This window comes from Apis cerana, linkage group LG8, assembly GCF_029169275.1.
Source record: "Apis cerana isolate GH-2021 linkage group LG8, AcerK_1.0, whole genome shotgun sequence".
Taxonomy (NCBI): domain Eukaryota; kingdom Metazoa; phylum Arthropoda; class Insecta; order Hymenoptera; family Apidae; genus Apis; species Apis cerana.
Genome location: NC_083859.1, coordinates 8,964,172 through 8,987,598, shown reverse-complemented (window position 1 = coordinate 8,987,598; position 23,427 = coordinate 8,964,172). Strand labels below are relative to the sequence as shown.

General features: G+C 33.8%; 1 protein-coding gene and 1 long non-coding RNA gene across 2 annotated transcripts in view; one reads left to right on the top strand and one right to left on the bottom strand.

Moving 5' to 3' along the window:
* LOC107996486 (metabotropic glycine receptor) overlaps positions 1-23,427 on the top strand; it is a 144,909-nt gene that overhangs the window by 98,193 nt on the left and 23,289 nt on the right. The window contains exons 6-8 of the mRNA XM_062078740.1: positions 15,558-15,626; positions 17,422-17,531; positions 23,071-23,285. Coding sequence (XP_061934724.1) covers positions 15,558-15,626; positions 17,422-17,531; positions 23,071-23,285 — 394 coding nt within the window. The remainder of the gene's footprint in view (positions 1-15,557; positions 15,627-17,421; positions 17,532-23,070; positions 23,286-23,427) is intronic.
* On the bottom strand, positions 19,812-23,077 carry LOC107996488 (uncharacterized). Its single transcript, XR_001765819.3, has 5 exons — positions 22,906-23,077; positions 22,213-22,522; positions 20,927-21,776; positions 20,206-20,770; positions 19,812-20,126 (listed from the first exon to the last, which is right to left on the bottom strand). It is a non-coding gene; the product is annotated as an uncharacterized LOC107996488 (long non-coding RNA).

The following is a 23,427-nucleotide window of genomic DNA, read 5'->3' as shown; positions in this document are numbered from 1 at the left end:
TGTTCCGTCTGTTCATCGAGAGAGGTTAGATTGGCGAGACTCGTTGGTCAATCTTGTTTTCGGATCTGTTGCAAAAGGAGATTCCATCGTCATTTTATAAGTATAAAGGTTGGAATAATAATGGATCGCAAGAGTGGAATTTATGGATGGACAGACGGATGGATAGTGTTTCACATTCGAGTCGTTGAAGTTTAAAGAGGCCAAGTGTAAAGTTGGAAACTAAAAAGTGGGAATCCGAATACAAGTAAATATTTCAGTAAGCTTTTCGAAGAGTGGACGTATACAGTGTGTTCTTGATGCTCGGTGAATCGAGGTCGAAGGTATCAATTGCAAAGTAAATTGGAAATTAGAGGACCGAGTTTTTAAATATTCGATAAGAAGAATACTCGATTGCTCGAACATTCAAACTTTAAATTAAAGATTTATCATACGTGGCTCGGATGATCTTTTGTTGTTATTAAATTGAACTTGAGAAATCAATTGTGAATTAATATCTGAACATCCAATTCTAGAACGGAAATTAGTTCTCAATTTAAAATTCCAATTCTTTATCAAAATCATATTCAACGTCATTCTGATCTACGATCGTTTGTGACTTGAATTTGGCTATTCGATATTCGGAAAGTAATTCCGTTTTTTCACACCAGTGTCGCTAATCGAAACTTATCCAGCCAACTTCATTCTAAATAGTGTTGTCGTTATATATTTCACGGTTTGTTTATAAGAAAAATTCGTTCGATTCTGTGTGCTCGTATTTTTCGCACGTGATGGCAAAAATGCGAGATCAAAAGGTGCATTTTCGGCGTTTTCGGCGAACAAATCAATATTTAAATTACTCTCGTAATTTAATAATATTCAACGATATTCGACGACGATTCTGTTTTTTATTTATTATTTAATTGTTTGATTGTATCGATTGTATTCGATTGTATCGAATGGAGAATAAATTTATAATCGCAATTGAAAAATCGCAATTGCATGGAATTGTGCTAAGAAGTTCATCAAACTGTAAATGAAAAGGTAAAATTCAATCTTTATTATTATTATTAAATTATAAGGAATTATTATTAACGAGATAATAAAGAAAGGGATAAATTATAATTTTAAAATTCGTATAATTTCGAGAAAGCTATTCTCTGCATCGACAATTCGAGTAATCACTCTGTAAGAACGGTATTTCACCTAGAGCTATTCCACGTCACAATAAACAGTTTTCACGAAGATAGATCTGTCGCGGTGGACCTTTATCGTACTCGTTCAATTCAATTTCTCCGTTCTAAGTCCGTTTATATTTCTTCTGAACATTCAGAGGATGCATAAAAGCTATTCTGGGAATACCACCGATATCACAAGCATTCACGCGCTTGAAAAATAATTGGTTTCCTCTGTTTTGTCGGAGCTCTGGATGTGATATATTCACGACAATCAAGTTTCTATGATGTAAAAGGATCCTATTTTCTTTATTATTATTTTTTTTTTTTTTTAGATATTTCTCTTCCACAACAAGATATGAAAGAGAGTATTATAGAACTATCTGCATATAAAGTGGAGTGGATACATATATCTGTAAATCAGTTATTGTGTCAAAAAATGTTATTTAATGAAATTATTAAAGAAATGGTTCGGAGTTGATTAAAATAAAGAATATAGAATAGGAAAGAATGTATTTAATAAATCAGATAGGAATGGAAAGTGACATCCAATTATATAAATTCAATACTAAGTCGAGCCTGACTAATCCTAGTCTTAAACCGAACTATGACCATCCATTTATAAAAAGAAACTCGAACAAAACAAAGTTAACTCGGCAAAAAATCAAATGCAATAAGGAATGAAACGATCAAAGTCAAGATTCGACAGGAATTAACAAAAATGAAAAGACAAAAACAATTTAATTAAACAACGCGTAATATAAAGAAAGAATGGGAAAATATTCCGAATTAACATCATCATGGTTGTACTTGAAAAGGGGAATTCCCGACTTATTTGTCTCCCATACTCGCATACTTGTTATTTCCACATTTTCCAGCTCTGGGAATAATCAAACTTTCCTAACTTATTGCAACTAGTGTATTACTTTCACGTACGTTGCATCTTTCAGTCCAAATCTTTCAGATTATTTAACGACGGTCGTAAGCACTTCCTCCCCCTCCTTCAAGATTTTCGAGAGCAGAAGAGAGAGAGAGAGAGAGAGAGAGAGAGAGAGAGAGAGAGAGAGAGAGTTTTGAGGAATGTAATTTAGTCGGCACGGTAGCAGTTTTAATGAGTTTCTTTGACGCTGAACTTGGCTAGGATTTTCCGGTCGCTTCGTCGTTGGAATTATTAAACCGGTTGTGACGCGTTACCGTCCGCGTTTAACAAGGATATCGCGATATGTTCGTCTGCACGGCAAGGAGGAGAAGAGAAGGGAGTTATATCGCCATGTTGGATGGATTAACCCTTTGCCGGCTCCTCTCGGTGACCATCGTCGAAAAGGTGAATTCAACAAGGGAAGGATCGTAAGGGTCGTAAAAGGGTCGAGCGAGAACCGTTTATTTCACTTGAGAGCGGCATACATACTGATGCGTTTAAATTGCGTTAATAGGTCGGAGCGATATCTTCCAGCAGTACGTCGTCTTTTCAGGGAGTGGCGCCCCCTGATCTGGGACGACTCTCGGCTTAACGCGAGCCAAAGCCCGGTCCAAAGCTGTGAATTTATAATCGTTCGAATGGGCCAGTTTCGATGTACTGCATTATAATCCAAATCTAAATCAGGAGCCACGTTTGTTACGCGATAATTAATGATAATTCGCCTATTCAATTCGAACACTGGATGTCTGAATGTTTGTTTTTTTTTTGTTTTTTCTTTCTCTTTTATCTTTTATCCGCCTGATCTTTTACTATCCGTAGATTTCTTTGTCTTGTCTTTTCTTTGTTGCTGTCCTGGTTTAAATATATATATATGTAGTTATATAGGATTCGAAAATTTGTTTATAATAACCCATAAAATTGTTTATGGGTTAGTTTTTCATATATATAGAAATTGTAATCTACTTGGAATATTTTTTCCCCTGTTTAAATCTAACCTATAAAATTGTTTTTTTTTTAGATTTTTCTTTAGATTCTCTGTAAATTTATATCAAATTGCATTACTGAAACCAAAAACTTTTCCACGATATCTAACCTATAACTTATAAAATTGTTTTCTTTAGATTTTTCGTGTTTTTATTGTTTAGATTTCCGAAAAATTCTTTGCAATATTGCAACCCATGAAATTTCCCTTCACCTTTTCTTTTTCCCTTGTAAATCTAATTTATACCAAATTCTATTACTGAAATTAAAAACTTTGTCTAACCTATAAAATTGTTTTCTTCAGATTTTCTTTTTGCAATTATTAGAATTTATATATTAACAATACTTTTCCACTTTAAATCCTACGTTACACGTAAAACTACATCATCAAGGATCAAAGATTCATCCATCATTACGATAGTCGAGTTTCAGATTATTTACGCTTGCGATTGCCGACAATCAATTTGATTCACTTACCGACCGTCGTCGTTTCGTGGCGCGCTTAAACGTTTTTCTTCCGCAGAGACAAATGGGTGGGGATAGAGCGGGGAACGAAGACAATTAAATAGGCGGTTTAATGGAACGGGCGAAACTGACCTCCTGATTCGACGATCACAAAGTGGTAATGAGACCGCACATACGGATCTTCGGCCCGTTGCCCATTAATGTAACAAGTTGCCATAGTTGTGACGGTTACTATCCCAAAAATTATTGCACAACTGAATCACGTAGGGACAATTGTGCTCAAGCCATTCGCGAATTGCGGAACACGTGCCAAACCGAGTCGAATTTTCTTCTTCTGAAAATTTTAGCTCGCTGCGCCGAGTCAGCAACGCGGGGGCTGCCGCTTTTTTCGGCCAATACAACGCATATATTATTCATGGTGCACGTGAGATTTTAGACCTGGTATCCGGCGAATTGCTATTCATCGAGCTCGCCAAATAATTGAATAAAAAAAAAATAATTCATTCCTATTATTGTAACATTATTGGATGGATTAATATTAGAAAGTAGATAAAATAATTGTATGAATGTGATCGATTATCGTAATTTTATATTGGAGTTATAATAATAATTATTATTACGTTGGAATTTTTGTTACAAAAAGCAATCTCTTTTTTCGATTCTAGAATCAGAATTTTTATTATTGATTTGAAATATTTTTTTTTTAAAAATTGATAAATAACGGATGAATAAAAAGAGATGATTCTCTCGAAGAATTATTACTTTCGAAGTTTAAACGAAATAAAATATAAATCGCATTCCGCGAAAAAATAAGAAATAAGAAATATTTAGATAGTTTCGAACGATAATGTGCATACAAGAAAAATAACGATAAGCACCTTACGAGACGGTGTCAAGTAAGAAATTTCTTGGAGAAACTTTTCACTGGAAGACTAGCGATATAAGCCGATACATAGTAAAACCTATTTTTCAGGAAGCATTAATACAACACGTCTACAAAATATTCCTATAAACCGAAAGAAACATTTTTAAATATTCTTTCATCAAAACTTTCACATCTTTGAGAAAAGAAATAAAGAAAGGGGAAAAAGTCATAAAATCGTAAATATTTCTTTCGCTTATATTTTTAAAATATTCTAAAATTAAAAAAAAAAAAACAATCGAAATAATTAAATCAATCGCAGGAGAATTCGTCGCAAGAAGAAGAGAATTGAATGAAAACCTAGGGGGTTGGGATTCAAGACTGTAAATTTGTTCATTTACAGTCTTGCTTCGCTCTTTCTTCGAAACGTCTTTAATGTAATTACAAAAGTAAGAAATAAGATGAATGCAAATCCACGACGTGGCTGGCTCAGTAATCTCGTGCCTGGTCGAATCTATTTTTTTTTTCTTTTTCAGTTTCGCAAGAAAAGGATTTACACGGGGAAAATTAGTCTGCCACTCTCCTGTGATTTAATGTTAGAAACTCTTTCGAGGGAGGGAGAAGAGGAGGGAGGTTTGGCATATCGCGTTTGCTTAATTACTATCGCTTTCTTCGATCGAGGCCAGCCAGTCAATCAGTCAGTCAGTCAATCTCACAGCTATCATATCACAAAAATATTCGAGAACAGGCGTCAAAGTTCTTCCAACTTGGATGACTTCGTTCCGTGATTTTTTTCTTCGATTCTCCAACGGCTTGGCCAGAACGATTTATGGGAAAGAAAAGTTTATTCAACGGGTTGAAAAGTTCGAGTAAATTCTTATTTACGAAGGGAAAAGTTGGAGGAAATCGTCGCCTGGTTGGAATAGCCAGTAGTATCGGGTAATATATCGTCAGGCATATTGTTATCGACGATATACGGTTGGAAAGATTGAAAACGGAGACAGTTTTCGTGAATATTGAAAAATAGATGGATAGTTTGGATTACTATACACTTTGTCGTTAATTGTTACAAATTTATCGGCAGAATAATGGTTGAATAAAAAAGATCATATAATTAATTCAGTTTAAATTAAATTTTAAGTAACAATAATTCGATATCGATGAAAGTATTAGTAAATAGTTCGTCGACAGATGTTTCTATAGATAGATTTTTTATTAGCAACGAAATAGCCGGCGAATTTATTCTGGAATAATTAATATTAATAAAAACTCGGTCCTCTAATTTCTACTTTGCTTTGCAATTGATACCTGATCTCGACCATCGAGCATCAAAGATACACATTCGCCTCTCGGTTTAGAACGAAGTTGGCTGGATAAAGTAGTGACACCTGGTGTGAAAAAACGAAATTACTTTCCGAACAAGCCATATCATATATTACTAGGGATATTTGGAAAATTACTCGGTGCACGTTCGATGCTCCATTACCGGCCGAGATAAAAATGTAATAGGATGGTGAGGGCGAGAAGAACCGGAAGAAAATGGAGTTGGAAGGGGCGAAGTGAAGCGAGGGGAGTTGTTAACGGGTGCTCCAAGTCGGGGAAGAACAGTGGAAGCAGCTCTGCGTGGAAAGCTCCCCTTCGGCTAATGATTTCTCCTGTATTCTTGCCCCGCCCCGCCCCGAAGGACACTCTTCTTAATTTTCCACCAACAGATCTCCACGCCCACGATTGCGTTAATTCTCCCTCACGATTTTTCCTCCTCGAGATCGTTCCCAAGATGGCTACCCAAATCCATAAAAACTCGATTCCAATTTTCTCTCTCGAGTGTGACTTTCAGGTTTAGAATTCTTTTTTTTTTTTTTTCAAAATTTTCAAGTGAATATTTATAACTTTTATACCTTCAATAAATGGATTCAATGAACGGACAATAAATAACGCCGAGAATAATTGCACAGGAGAAGGGAAGTTATTAAAAGATCTCATTTGTCGCGTTATATCGTGGTTTATACTACTATCGACGAGAAAGAAGGAGACGTATTAGTATTCTCGTTGTTTTTGTTTCAATTTGCAAATCAAATGTTTGCAAACGTTTTATCTTAATCATTGTATTTCGTCTGAAACTGAACTGACTGTTGACCATTGGAATAATTAACTCTTTAACTGCGGGTGGTTTATAAACCAAATAGTAAAATTATATAGCCAGAGGCGGGTGTGGTGCACAACAACACGTTAATTTTGATGTAAACATAGAATCTGAAGAATATATAATACGAATACTTCTTTAAATATATTTTGAAACAACTTGTGACAATTGTTAAAACCAAGAATAATTTTGAATCTATTATGATTTGTATTATGATTTGATATTAGTTAAAATATTTCTCTCTTTTTTTTTAGAGCTAAAAGTACCCAAAAGCAGTTGAATTAAAAGTTTCATATCCAAGTTTCGATATTTGATACGTGTTCATAGAAATTAATGAAAAATTTTTTCCTCTTAGAATCGTATTGGATTTCGAAGGAAGCGAAAATAAGACATTCTCTCGTGCAAGCTTCAAAATAAACACTCCTAACGGCGGTCGTTAGCCGAATAACAAGAAACGGGCACGGGGTCGATGGGGAATGGGAAGAAGACGGTGAAATATGCGAAAACCGAGACCCTTTTCTCCCTTCCCTCCCTTTCTTTCTTTTTTTTTTCTTTCGCCCCCCTCCCCGTAACGGAACAACCGTTTTGCCCGACACGACGAAACCACTAAGGGAAATTAAGAGCCGAGAGGGAAAAGAGAAGCGAGTCACGAGGCTTCTCTGACCTTCGACCAAAAAAAGAAAAAAAGAAAGGAAAAAACGTGGCCATTTTTCCCTGGAAAATGTCAGATCCCCGCTTGAAACGTCCGTTTTCGAATTAATTCTTGTCATAACGTTGCCAATCACCGCAGTTTCACAGTTTTGGAAATGATTTTTGAAAGGGCGACACGAGAAGAATTCAGATTTTTCACAGTGTTATTATTTAACGAAACATTTGGTTCGAAATTTCGTTCGATTGGTCGATTTTATCCTTATGGAAGATTGATTTTAGCACGATAAGAGGAAGAAATTTATCGAAAGATTTATCTAGATTTTTTTCTTCCTCGAATCGCTCGAATCGAAGAGAAATATTCCAAATCGTGTAATTTTTTTTTTTATGGTGAAATTAGTGCACGCTTTGTTATATGAAACGCTCTCTTTAAATAGAAAAAAGGGAAAATTTCTCGCGAGAGGGAAATATTTGAAAATCGTTAAAATAAAATTTTAATAAGATTAAATAGAGAAAGATGTTTCAAAACGAGAACAATTGTTTAAATCTTTTTATATTCGAAAACGTCGTCTGCCATTATATTCTCAAGACGATTTAATTTCTCTATATAACGTGAACAAATATAACACACGTGTGTTATTTTAGTTCTCCCAATGTTCAAAATTTCTTAAACTCTGTAAGATACAAAAACTTTCTTAAATAAAGTTTATCAAATCCTCCATAGATAGAAGCCACGTGTTATTTTATGAAATTTCTATTTCATTGAATTTTTCCCCACCAAATTTCATTATTAATCCTCTGACAAACGCAATAATAGAATATTCTCTCTAATAATAACTAACCTACTCACCTACTTCGCAAATATATAAAGGAAAATTGGGAAAAGAAATCCTATTCTCTTCTTCCCTCCTCCATTCTTTGAAATGTAACAATTCAATCCATGGGGATCTTTGGGTGTAAGTGTCAACGAAATCGAGTCAATTAAAAGAAGAAGAAGCTTCGAGGGCGTAACAATCTATTTGTAATCGAATCGAATTAAATTCAAGGTGATCGTGGCGAATACGATTTTCTTTTCTAACAGGCATGGAAATAATAATAAGTTTCCATCGTGAGAATTGTTTGGAAGATGATCATAAAGATAAAAATTGAACATTCGACCAAAGCTATTAATAAGGGATCAAGATTTGAGTGCCTTAAATATGATATGAACATCTGATATCTAACCCAGCCCTCTAATCCAGCCGTAATTTAGAAATCCTAGAAATCAGAATTATTATCACGCATGAATATGGAATACCCGATCTAACCTAATTCCAACCTTTTAGAATTTAGAAAGTCGGACGTAGACGTCTGCTCGTACGGATAACAAAGATTTCCAGATTATGTTTTCGTGAGAGAAGAATTCAGAAATTGGGATATAAATGAAGAATAAGATCTTATTATCAGTTCACATTTCGTATTTTGCCTGCAGGTTAAGTTTGACAGGGAGACAAAAAAGAAAGAAACATTGACATTCTCGAGAAATAGGATTTATCATCCGGGATCTCTGGCAATCTCCAGACGGTACGTGACTTATGAGTTATTCATAAGATTCAGAGAACATGCTCCTCGTATCTTCCACACCCTGGTGACAATCTGCTGCGAACCTCCAAAGTCCATGCATCAACCTCCCCAACCGTTCCCTGCATCGAGAAGCCTTTTCATGAGTTTTTTTTCCTTTCAAGGTTGGCCAATCATCAGTATTTTTTTCCTACAGAGAGAAAAACAAGCGTCTGTCCATCCCTCCCTCTTTTATCATCACAGGCTCAATGTGACGAGCACATGGAAGAATAGAAGTGTATCATTAAAAGCTCTTCTCGAGGGGCATCAAAGCTAGAGTGCAGAGTTCCTTTTGCAGGGAAATTTAAGGGAAGATTTTTATCCTGTTAAGTGATAATCCTTATTGGAGAATCATTTTATAGCAACTATCGAAGAATATTAATATCAGAGGGAAAGTTAATCAGAAGCAGGGATAAGAGAGAAAATGAAGAAGAGTAGAGATGTGTTGTTTATGTTTTCTATATAATTATCTGTTTTCTGTTATTAAAAGAGAGAAACCCGTCTATTTTCGCGAGATGTCTCTTAGAAGAAAGGAGGAAGAAATATATATATATATGTGTGTGTATGAAAGATGATGGAATAAAGCATATTTTGGATAAAAGGATAAAAATTAAAAAAATTGGGGGAGAAAGAGGTCGCGTTACCGCTAATGAAATACAAAATCCAAAAGCCTGCCAGGGAAGAGAAGAACGGGATTCAATCTGTATTAGCAACCCTCCACCCTTATTTCCCTCGAGGTTCGTTACAAAGCAGAAGCTCGATGATGCCGGTATATCCTTCCAATAAACGGAGCTATTCTCCTTAGTGGGCGGGATCTTTCCCCTTTTCTGCCAAAGGTTCTTCTGAAATCAACAGCCACCAACGCTGGCTTATCGATAAATTCACCGTGCATCCGCGAGAGAAATATTTCTAACGCGAATATTTCCGAGAGTTAATTACATCTTTTGCAGACATTGCGGTGTTTAATTAATTAATTAATTCGAGGTAAAATATTCGATTATTATTGCCCTCTAATCAATCATTTATGTCGATTGTTTAACTTTTTTAATTGTTATTTTATCCCAGAAGGATCAATATTTAAGTCGTTGCGAGTAAAGATTAATTTTTATCAATATATTTTATTATATTTTTTATTAATATTTAAGTCGAGAATAAAGAAAAATATATGCAAAAAATTAAAAAAAATAGAAGGGAATATGTTAGTTAATTTTTTCTAAAATTAAAATTTTTTTATCGATTGCCTAACTTTTAATTCTAATTTTTATTTTTCATTAATCAGAAAGATTAATTTTTATCACTATATTTTATTATATTTTTTTACTAATATAAGATTAATATTTAAGTCAGTACGAGTAGAGCTTGTATGCAAAAAATTAAAAAAAAATAGAAGAAAATATATTAGTTAATTTTTTCTAAAATAAAAAGTGACAATGAATAATTTTCTGGAAATTTTTCGGACGAGAGAAATAATACATCACAATATTAATTATATATCGCGATTAAAATATTCTCAAAATATAGACAATAATCCAACGTTAACGTATTAATAAAACTAATATTAATAATATTCGGTTCAATTGCGCAAAAGTAATTCGTCGCTCTACTCTATGTTGAAAACTTTTTTGGTTTCCACGAAAGAACGCGAGAAAAAAAAAAAAAAGAAAAAAAAAAAGATAAAGCTTATTTTCGTTTAATTTCCTTCGTCGATCTCGTGACTGATTTTTCGCAAAGACGGATATGAAAGAAGTAAAGTATCTATACTTTGTTAAAAATTGCTACGTTTCCAATATTTCACGGGTGGGCTGACTACAGACAGACACGTTCTACTGTAGCTGACGTAACTCTCTACATGACCGATCCAGCTAATTTTCTTGTATGTCCAGACGGGACAAGTTGATTTCAACGTTTTCCAAGGAACGTTTCATCGGATAAAGCATCGCGAAACTCGAAAAGAGAAAGGAATATTTCCGAATTTCTTTCTTTTTTTTTTTTCCAACCGATCGAAATATTATTTCTTTCGAATTGCATTCCGTGAAATCGATGGGCGCTGTTCAAACGTTCGGACTGCAAATATTTCCTGCCGTGGCAAATATTTAAACGTGGACAGTACACGTTACATGCGCGCGCTGTGTGTTCCTCCAATCGTTTCGAATTATACGCCGATTCATATTCGAGTATACTATAACGAGAACCATCCACTTGTCGATGGATCAAAATATTTACGAATAATCTCGTGAGAGTATATTAGTTGTTGAGTGATGTAATTAAAACTGCGGATATTTATGCGAATTACAATTTTTCTTTCGATAGTGAAATATATTATAGTTTTTTTTTTTTTTGATTTTTTGACAAGATTGAAAGGAGGTTGAAGCAGGTCTATGACATATTTCGTTGAAATTTTACGATTGTTGAGAATTTTCATCCTTGAATTTCATCTTTTCAATTTTTATTTTTATTAAAAAAAAACGTTTCGATGAAATTTTCGACGATAAAAATCAAGAATAATTACATCGTTACAATTGGTTTTTAAAAATATTAAAGGAAAAATATATACATACGTTTAATCTCAGTAATTTATAATATCGAGTAAAGATAAAATTGGAAAATAATTCATTTAATCGTTTCGTGGAAAAAAAAGTGATAAATTTACAGAATAGGATTTTATAGAATTAAAAAAGCGAGAAGTATAGTGAAATTTAAAATTCAAAAAGATAAAATTTTGCGATTTAAAACAAAAATTGTGTAAACGTTGAAACGATGAAATATTTTGTTTAAACGTTCGCCGTTCCGTGAAATTCATGGTCTCGGTCCATTAGAAAATGAAGCAAAGATGGAAAAATTACCGTGGGCGATAATATTTCGTCGAGAATATTACTGGAACTGCGAACAACAAGGGAAAATAGCGTTTCGAATGAAGGTAAGCCGTATTTATCGTTATTCATAGCTCTTATAGGAAAACTAAAGTGCGGGAACAAATGGGTTATCGCCATTTCTTTACTTTGAGGAAATGAACAGCGCTGAATGACACGTTAAAAGACGGGTTCTCGAAAAATATTTGAAGAAAGCATCGAATCGAATTTTCTTCTAGAAATTTCTTTTATTCCGAATGCGAAATCGAATTGAACGAATATTCATCGAAGGTCAAAATTTCGAGAAAAAGATCGAATCGAACTTTATTTTAGAATTTTATTTTAAAATACAAAATCGAATTGTATATTCATCGATCCATAATACGATTCTTGAAATTTCGATGGCAACTTTTGATGATACTTTCGAAAAATTTGATCCGAATACTTCGATATCTTTGAATTCTCTACACTTTTAATAAATATTGAACAGTCTCCGAATTTATTCGCATCGATTAATTAATATTATAATATTTGAATTCTGTAAAATTTTTTAATAATTAAAATCGAAAGTGGATTCGATACAAAGAATTAAATTTTCACTCATCTTATCTTATCGCGCAACTGTCTCGTTTAAATGCATTAAAGTTTTCTTTTACCACGACGACGCTGTTCGTGACGTTTTTTTTCGTGATCCACGCGTCAGAGGATTTCCTTTCCTCCTTCTTCATCTCGCGACAAGCGTTTCGCTTCCCTTTGAACGTTTTCCTTTGAGTGGCCGTTTTTTTTCTCTTCTTCTTCTTCTTTTTGGGCCGTCTACTTTATTTTATTCCAGCGTTACTCTTGTAACGCGAAACATTACGCGTTACGATCCGAAATTTCATTAAAGAGTTCCTTTTCATCTTACCCACCATCTACTACCTACTGATTAAATGCGTTTTCACCCTCTTCACGTTATGTTCAAAACCCATTTTTTTTTCATCGTGTCTCATTTAAATACGATTTTCTGTTCGTTTTAACCCCTCCTTTCCAACTTTTTATTTAACGAATTTTGTCCTCGCTTTTCCCCTTGCGGTTATATCTTATAGGGGAAATTCGATAAATTTTATCCCCCATTTTGTTTTTAACACCTCCCTCGCGAGGTATTCTATAAAATATTCCACAAATGTTGACAGATTTCTCTTCGTCCTAAAATTCTTCGTGTTGTTTGGATTTTGTAAATTTTCCACGCAACGGATAGTCGTAAAATCGGACAGACACCTGTAAATTTTAACGTTCTTGTAAACTGAATAATGCGGGAACAGAGACAAGTCCTCACATTTACTTGTCTATTTCAAAATGAAACTCTAATCTCTAACTTCCTCCAACAAGCAAAAATGTTCCCTCTCGCGAATGTGTATACGAGTTTCAACATTCTAATTTACATTCCCTTCCACACCGACACGCTACTCGTAATTACAGTGTTCATAACTAACCAATCTTCGCTCGCGAAACCTTTACAATTCTCCCGCATAACTCGCGCGAAACTTCATACTCGTTCAATTTCAAGGCTGAACTGGCTTCCCGTTTCTCCGACTGCATCATCGTCGCAACACAACAACAAGAATGAAACCGCGTTAAAATCAAGGCGAGATAAAAAATGCAATTTAATCCCCTCCTATTTTCACCGGATAAAATATAAAAATGTAAAATATCGCGACAAACTCGCCGAGTTTACCAAGATTCACGAATGAAGGAAGGATAAATGCTCGGGCACGCGCGAGACGAGGCGTGATGATACCACGTGGCACATGGATAAAAATGCTCGGTGACGTTCGAGCGGAGAGTGGTGGCAGGTTGCACGTGTCCCCTCTCCTCTCTCCCTTCTCCCCTCCACTTTTATTTCGCACGAGCGGCCAGTCGGTCGTAAAATGTTCAACCCGTGTCGCTCGCTTGTTCGCTCGCTCGTTCGCCGAGCGAAAGAAAGAGGGAGAGAACGAACTCTGTCGATTTCTCATTTTTATTGCGAATTCACTCCGTACGAAAGATATATGTGTATATATAGCTGCGTTTTTTTAGCCCCAGAGTAATGAGAGTACATTTATATATATATATATATATGTATGTATTATATATAAAAAGGAAGAGTGGGCTTCTTTTATTTATTTTTGTTTTTTTTTAGAATCGTAGGCGAGGATCCGGGCTATGGGTGACTGTGGTGGGCTCTCCCTTGGGAGTGAGGAAATTTTTTGCACTCCTTGGAGCGAGATAAGAGATAAGAGAGGGAGATTAGTGACTTGGGACCGGTTATCTTTGGCCGGCGGTTGCTTTGCGGTGAAAAAATTTTACCAATTTTTACGAATTTTGCCTCGTCGACGTGATTAATATTCGAATAAATATTTTGGTTTGTTCAGGTTAGAGAGTTTCACGAGATATTATATTGTTGTTGGTGCAATAAGAAAATAATTTTTCGGATATGGTTTTAGGCCATTAATATTTTTTTAAAGGGAATTATATATCTTTTTACCATGAATCTTCTGTTACAGATTTCATATTTATTCGAGTTAGAGAGTGTTTGTTTAGCAGATATTACTGTCTCGTTCTAATTCTTGTTATTCGTAATAAGAAAATAATTTTTTAGAGATAGGGATGAGGATGGTTTTGTATCATTAATATTTTTTAAAAGGGATCATATATATCTTTTCATCACTATTTTGTACAACTTGAAACATTTATTTTAGGAGATATTTCAATTTGAAGTTTGTAACATCAACAATCACTTTGCGTGTTTTTTTTGTAGAAATATATATATTTTTTTTTATATAGAAAATATCAAATTGTATCAATTGATAAATAATCTATGATTCTATTTCAAAAACATAGAAAAAAGAAACATATGTAAACACGATTTTTATACATCCTTTACATCTACAAAAAAAAACTACAGAATATTTTTTTGAAACTAACGTCAGAATACATATCTTTTTGAAACTATTTATATATAACTTTATGTGAAATATTTTGTACAAAATCTAAAACAAGAAAAAAACATACATACTCATGATTTTTATATATCCTTTACATTTACAAAAAAAAAATTAATAATATCAGAATATCTTTTTGAAATTATTCAACTTAATGCGACAAATTTTTTTTACTATCATGAAATCTGATAGATTTACAAAAACTAATATCAATATAAAGAACATTTTAGACTAATTTTAAAACAAGTCAAATAACTTCCAACAACAGAATATTTCTCTTTCGCTAAGCTGTAAATCCTGAGAAACGAGAAATCATTTCCAATCCACGAGTTCGATTAATCTGAATATTTCACTGTTTCGCATTTTCGAGCGATTTTCGTGTGACGATACTTTTTCCACTTCCCTCGTGCTCAACTTTGAAATTGAACCGAGGCTTACGAGCTATGATAAAATGAGAAGAGGGAGGGGAGAAGAACTTCACTCCCGAAACCATAGATGGCGGACGATATTAAGTTCAAAACGAGAGAGATGCTTATCCTTACGTCCTCGGCGCGGGTTCGATAAGAAGACGAGAGGGTTGAGAAATCTTGTCTTGGATTAAGAAGGGAAGGCAGCGTTCCCATTGTGTCTAGAAACTTGGGATCGACTGTTAGTTATTCCTCGTCGAATACAATTCGCCAACTTCCGATTTCGTATTTAATGAACCAGTCTAGAGTTTCGATAATGTGCCTATCTCTTGCGTAAATCTCACGGTAGAGAGAAGTAGAGTGAAACTACTCTTGGACAATTATAAAAATACATTGGATACTTCCACTATTTTGTCAAGTCTTTCGCCTCCACTTTTTAAACTGAATCGCTCGTCCACCAGTGGTTCTCAGTTGAGAAATTCAAGATTTGTTACAATTTTGTCTAGCGTATATGTATATTTTTCTTTTTCTTTTTTTTTTTACCCTTAATTTTAATGGTAATTTTTGTCGCAGGTGGTGAGAGCTGCAAGCCCAGTTCTTCTACGAGTCATTGTGCTTGGTGCGTTCTTCATATACTGCACCGTAAGTAGATAATTTTTATGTAGCTTTTGTTAAAACTGTAGAAAACATTTAACGAAAGATCAAAAGATTATTTAATAAAACTCTACATTTTGAACGTTTAGTATTAGGACGTAGAAATTTAAATTAAGACGTCTAAAATGAATCTAACTAAAAACTTAATCCAATTTATCTACGTACTTATTCTAACTTGAACATAACTTGAATAACCAAAATCTAATTTAATTGTCGAAGTTTAATCTAGATAATCTAATTGAGGCTTAATCGAAATTTAAATTAAACTTAATTCAAATTTAATAAAAAGTTAAATCCAAAAAAAAGATTAAAAAATTATAAAAGACATTATACATTAGAAAAGAATTATAATTTAAAACTCTATTAAAACTCGATGCCTTTAAATTCTCATGTTCCGATCCATTGAATTGAAAGATTTATAATCCAATAAACCTAACCTAAAATTTAACTTGAACCAATAATCTAATTCAATTGTCTAAACCTAATTGAAGTTTAATCGAAGTTTAAATTGAATTTAATTTAACCTCGATCTAATCCAAAGTTAAAATTGAAGAAAATAATTAAATGTAAAAAAAAAGTCGTACGATTTGAGAGCTGTTAAAACGGCAATCCGTTTAAATTCTCGTGTTCCGACCCATTGTTGGAACAATTGATAAGTTCGTTTGGAAACCCTTTATCCGGCAATTGAGCACACTTGCTCCTCGTTCGACCGTGAAACGGACGGCCTCTCCCGGCACAAAAATGGCGGGATAAAAGCGACGCCAGCGCCGCTGAACGAAAGTTAATCCAATCGTGGCGTGACGCGGCACGCGATTTCGCGTTTCTCTATGAAAAGTATTCTCTCGATTGGCAATCTATTGGCAATTATACCCACGCGATGCACCGTGAAACGAGAAAGAAAATTTTTCTGCCAAGTAAAAGAATGCGAGTATCGGGGAAATAAACTCGTTCTTTCTTTCTTCCCTTTTTTTTTTTTTCAAACTTTAGATTTTTTTTAACATTAACATCGATATTGGATCACGTGCAATCTCGTAATTTCTTTCACTTCCTTTGCAAAATTACTCGACCTTTATTCGAAGCAGCTTGTCATTTAGCTTCGTTTTCGTGTTTTAGATTCGTGATATTATTTTACGGTCGCGAAAAATTCTCGTATATTTTTAGTATCGATCGAGTTGAAATTTTACAAGACTGTGAATACAGATCATAGAGTCACATCTAACTCGTTTTAATTAATGGAACTCTCACTTCGAAGAGATGAAACCAACCTTCGAAATATTATTTTTAAATCGTAACTGGGAAGACAAAATATTTCGGTGCAGTTCGTTATCCTCCAAGTGAAGAATATTTGGAAAATTATATATTATATATAATATAAAAACTTGTTCGAAAATTAATCCAATAATACACGGACGCGATTCTAATTCGGGATCAAATTTTTCAAGATTTTCAAGTCGAGGAATTCGTTTTATACGAAGATATGTAATATATTTTCGCGACAAAAGAGTTCTAGGATCGGAGTTCCGTTATTTCGTTTGAATAAAATTTAAATAACGCGTCGAAAGGAAATTTTATACGATGCTTAATATTTTCGATCGAACATCGCGCATCCTGTTTCAAAAACTATGAATACGGTTTCCCATAATAAGACATCTGTTTCAACGATGAAGAAAATTCGTTTCCTCGATCAACAAGAATCCATCAGAGGGAAATTGAATTTCTCTGATGAATCCCAGGATGGAAGAGAGATGAATTATGGGAACGGAAATCAATTTCTTTGTTTCAGACGATAGTAATGTACCCCCGTCCAAACGTCATAACCTGTACGGTGCGTGTCTGGCTTCGGGAGATTGGATTTTCCCTCACTTACGGCGCTCTCATGCTCAAGACTTGGCGGTGAGTAAGTAGTGCAACGACGATAAAAGAAACATTATTTGATTTCCAACCACCAAAAGTAGCACGGCATCCAAAAATTTAGGATCCTGCTGAATTCAATTGAGTCGAGTGATGATTTCTCGAATAACGACGTGTCTATAAACAACAATATCGTTTCTCGTTATTGAAAATTTAAATTTCGAAATAGGAGGAGATAAACAGAAACTCAAACTCTCAGGAAGGAATCTCGTTGAAAAAGTTAAGTATCTTCTCTCCCAATTTCCCCCCAGGAAAGCCTCAAAGCAGCAGTTTCCTTATATTTTTTAACAGGGTTTCCCTGTACCCAATCTTCCTCTCAACTTAGAAATCCTTTTTCATACAATGGTTCGGCATACAGCATCGAGCCAATTTTCCTCGAGAATCTCTTCCAACGAGGAGAGTCCATCCATCCATCCCCCTTTATCCCTCCGTTCCGAAAAGAATCGAAAAGAGGATCATTTGAGAGGTGCATCGCCCCTTCTTCTTCCCCTTCCATGGATTTTCGAACCGATCAATCTCGATGATCGAAGAGAAAGGATAGACAACGGGGAGAGAGCGTGTGTCTCTTTTTTAATTTTTTCAGAAAATTTCTCTCCACACAGGGATCGATCCAGCAGAGTTTCGAGAACGGTCGCAGGATTTCCGCCCTCTTTCGACTCCGACTTCCTTTCTTTTCTCGTTTCGCAAGATTTTGTAAGCCTCCTTCTTTTCTTCTTAGTAAATTGCCCGAGTTTGGTTATTATGCCCCTTCAACTCTTTTATACTCTTTATACTTTTTGGCCGATTCCTCAAAAAAATGAAAAAAATAAAAACATTTTACCAAAATAACACTAGACGAGGTAATTTTAATTGTTTTTTAAATATACAAAAGTAAGAAAGTATTGTACAATTATCACAGAATTTCTAAAGTCTCAAAATTTATAAAACTTCATTATATTCGTCAACATCTTGAGAAATTGGAAGAAGTAGAAGGTTTATCCATATATTAGGGAAAGATTAGAAAAGTATGCTTGGAAAGAGACTGGAATAGCTGTCAAAATGAAATTAAACTTTCATCTTGCAGGACAAAAGAAATAGGAATAGAAATAAAAGCATAAAGTACACCTTTTATAATTGACAATGTAAGAAAAATGAAATGAAGATAATATGCGTTCTAATTTTAAATTACATTAAATGATATTCAAAAGATATTTTTTACTCTATTCGTTTTATTTTTATTTTGATGGTGTAATAAGCTATTCGATATCAGCACACAAATAAAAGTCTCGACAAAACGTTTAGCGTGATATGGGAGGATTCCTTCGAGAAACAAAGAAAGAGCTTCAGGATTCTGGGCTGTTTTGGATCTCGATAATTATCCACGAGGCCAAAGCTTTTCCATCGAAGAATCGTTGGGATTCATGGATCAACTACGTTCGTTTTTGGAATTTGACAGATATTCATCGAAATTTTCCATTCTTTTTTTTGGATTTTTATTCTGTAGGCAAAGATTCGTTTCGAATTTCGAATGGCAAAAATCAGGAGATAGGGAATAATGGATCAAAAGTCAACAGCAAGGAAGAATATTATATTCAATGAAGGAAATAATAGGGAATAATAGACGTGAGACTTTTATTTCTAAAGGATCTTAATTTATTTAGCTTAACTAGTTCAAATGGAAGTGGAGAATAAATTCAATTTTGACAAATTGGTCAGAAGGAAGAAAGAAATTTGTTAAAATTTGATTTTCAAATATTTATTAAGTAACAGCAAGAAAAGAATATATTTAATAAATAGGAATAAACTATGTTATATAGATGTGTGATTTTTGTTTCTAAAGTATCTTCTAAAGTATCTTAGCTTAATTGACTCAGAATGGAAGAACCGTCGAGAACGAATTGACGAGTCAGAAAGGTTAAGAAAATTTGTTAAGATTGGATTTTCAAATATTTATTATATTATCAGGCAATATATTGTGAAATGGATGAAGAAATGAATATATTTAATAAAGGTGGTTCGTGTCGATTCCTTCCACTACTCTGACTTCAATATAATGCTAAAAAAAGGAGCACAAAACGAATCCAGTGACACCTGATTGGCATACATAAATATACAAGATATGAGTCTCACCTTTACATATATAAACTCAATATTATATATTAAAAAATATATTATTATATTAAGAGTGTCAATATTGTTAGACGCATTAGTTTAGATTTTTCGATTCTGATAAAATAAACATCTTGTGTATTATTTCATATTTTATATATATATATATATATATATATATATATAAAATATGATATATATATATATATATTGCGTACTCGAATTTCTCATTCGCTTCCTCATCAACATTTTGACATCCGATTCACGAACGTAAATATACAAGATATGAATTCACACGTATAAATTCAACAAAAATTTTACCTATCCTGAAATTTGATACTTTTTTATCCACGAACAAAAAATTTCGATCGACACGAGATATCTCGTTTTAATGTTTTCTCCACTCATAGATCAATACTTCTCGACATTCATCTCGAGCACTATTCAAGTTTGCAAAGTAAATGATAATTAGTCGATTTAATTTTCTTCCTGTAATAGTTAAAACGTGAAAGAATCTAAATAAATATATAAAAAATATACAGTAATATTTAATAATGCTTGCATATACTTTTTTTCAGAACGCTCAAAAATATGTGCCACACTCATATTCCATACTGCAATTTCTATACTAGTATTTTCGTAACAGGTTTCGAAACTTGGAAATCTCGAACCGAAATTGTCCCTTTTAGCCGGCAAGTTTCTGCAATATCTGAACCGTATACTTTCCCCTGTGTTGTGTCGGAACTAACACAATTAACCGGGCCCGAAACTTGCTTGGTTAAACTTGGTCCAACAACCGGGGTCCAACTTTCTCTTTCTCTCTCTCTCCCCCCGCCTCCGTCCACGCCTCATTCGCCATCCGTGTTTCCGGCATTCTAATGTTATTTAGCGAACTTTGCAGCTTAATCGACAACGCGCAACTTCGCCGTCCCAAGTTCCAACTTATAATTAACGAAGCTCGATCGCCAGCTCATGCACAGCTCCGTTTGTTCGCCAAGGATTAATTAAGAGATTAAGAAATTCAAAATTTCATCTCGTTTCACACTCCTCCTCGAAAACAATCGTGAAGCCTGGTGAAAATTTCGAGATATCGAGAGAGAAATTATTCTGAAGAGATTTCGAATAAGTAAATCCTGTAAAAATTTCGAATAAAGTTATTTTTAATTATTAAAAAATGAATAATTATTCGTAATTATTATATTAATGGCATTAGAATTAATTGAGATTATTATTGTTTTTAATAAATTATTAAAGTAACTTTATTCTTAACATCAACTATTAAATTTTACCTGTTACTGGTTCTGGAATCCTTGAAACAATTTCTGACAGATCTTCAGTTTATAAGATCTATGTAATAATAAATATTTATGGCTTAGAGTTTTTTTTTTCTTTTGAATAATCTCTCCTTAATGTTCCAATGGGAGATGATACCTGAAAATTTTTTTCCAAATAGAGGAGTGAATAATTGGTTCAACAATTATAAGACCAATGATTTGATAGTTGAAATTAAGTATAAATTGCGAGTTATTATCGTTTAAAAAATAAAACAGATCAACGAAATATTTCTGTATCATTATATTATATATCATTAATTAAGGAACAGAATCGTCGAGAGTGTGATCGCGAGAGAAACCACCGTTTCGTTGGAAAACAAATTAAGAGGAAGCAAAGTTGTTGCAAAGTATCCTTTGAAGACTTTTAAATCAGTTTCATCCGACACGTCTTCAACTTTCTTCCACCTCACCTATTTAAAAATTCATCGATTCGTTACCTCGGACTATTTAGCCGTTTTTGTTTCACATCGAAGTTACGTCGATATTATTCCAGGATCGATTAATTTCCTTAAAAAACAAGGATAGAAGAAACTTCTATCGGGAAAGTTCCAGAGCGAAGCTTGTTCGTCCCAAGAATCGAGTGACAATAACTGGGTCAATCTAGGTGTACATATCATCCTTGTAATCGAACATCCTTAGCACAATCAAGATCAGGTTTCGTTTTTTTTCGATCCACGAATCGATTTAAAGAATCGATAAAGAAGGAGATTTACTTAAATCTTCGTCCAATGATAATGGCACAGGCTTGGATTCGATCAGGTTGAGAAACTGTTTTTGAAAACGATTCTGAAATCGATTTTTAACACTAGAACATTAAAATTAGTTATAAATCATAGGTATATACATACAAAAGTGACAAAAGTAGATGGTCATTGGAAATAATAAATAATTCTTTTATGTTTGACAAAAGCATTCGTGTATTTTTTTATAATTGCGAAAATATTTGGAACCGATCAATTTAACGCGTACTACTTTGTTAAGATGTATTATAATTAATAAAAATGATATTTGTTATGATTATATATAATTTTCAAGTTCGAAAAATGAAAGATCTATCTGTGCTTTTTAATCTCTGATTCGTTTTAAATTATATTAAAAAAAAATTTCTCTCAATTTTATACAGGATGTAAATTCATTAACATGCTTACCGTTCACCGGTAAACATATGACGTCAAATGGATTCCAAGATGACTAGTAAAAATCCACGAAAACTGCCTTTTCCAATTTGTCCGTGTCCTTACCTTTATTGTCATGAGTGCATCCTCTTACGGGAAGAGATTTTATTCCTAAAGAGATTTCATCCTTTGAGCATGCTCCGTTGACCAAGAAAACGGCCGAGCTACTAAATCTCAAGCACCCTTTTGCTTCTCGAGATGACATTGCTGTGGACTATTTAGAGACCGTTCGTGTTTTTCATCTCTTTTTGACGTTCGAATCACTTTATCGAACTCTTTCATTACATCTATTTAAGTGATAATTTAAAAACTTTGATCCGATTTGGTGAAATAAACTCATTTTTACACTGTTCTTCTCCCAACTTATGATTTAATCCTAGAATTAATGTTTATGTACAATATATACGCAATGTATAATATATATATCATTCGTGAATTATTTCAATTTCTATCTGTAATTATCAATCACAAGATCAGCATATTCCAATACTGTACACCCTACGTTAAATATTTTCTATCGAGATCAGTACATACGCAATCAAGAATTCCCTCATTTTCACATATATTATTTAAGAAAGTATTCGTAGCTATTGTCAAAGCATATGTTATAAACCGTGTGTCACAGATAAATAAGTAATTACACATTCACTTTCAAGCCATTAATGGTGATGAAAGCGTGTATAAACTGTATATTGATCGTTCTCTATTAATAATATATAATAAAATATAATGAAAGGTATAGAGTAGGAATAGAATTACCGCCAAAATCGATGATTTTCCTAATAATCACGTGTGTTGCTTTTTGAATCTCTAACCTTTCTATCAAAAGATCCGATTTTTATATGATACTGGCTCACACTCAAAATCGCTCAAAAAACACACACACAAAAAACACTCAATGTTCTCTAATCCTTTTGGTTGCAGGATATCGGTAATATTTCGGGTGAAATCGGCGAAAGCTGTGAAAATAACCGATGGCAGCCTTCTAAAACGGTTAGGCGTCATCGTAATGATATTCAGCGTATTTCTGAGCATTCGTACATTGGTGGCGCCACCTGTGGTAATAGTGGCGCGAACAGCGGATGATCTGAAAGCTTATCTGTGCCGAACAGATTGGTGGGATCACAGTTTCACCACACGTGAGTACTTTAAACGTTCGATTCAATTATTTGAAACGCGATTCTTTTATTTTTTTATTATTTTTTTTTTTTTTTTTTTTTGCTTTGATGGAATACGTTGATCACGCAATAGATCACGGAAATAGATTTAATCTACTCTTTG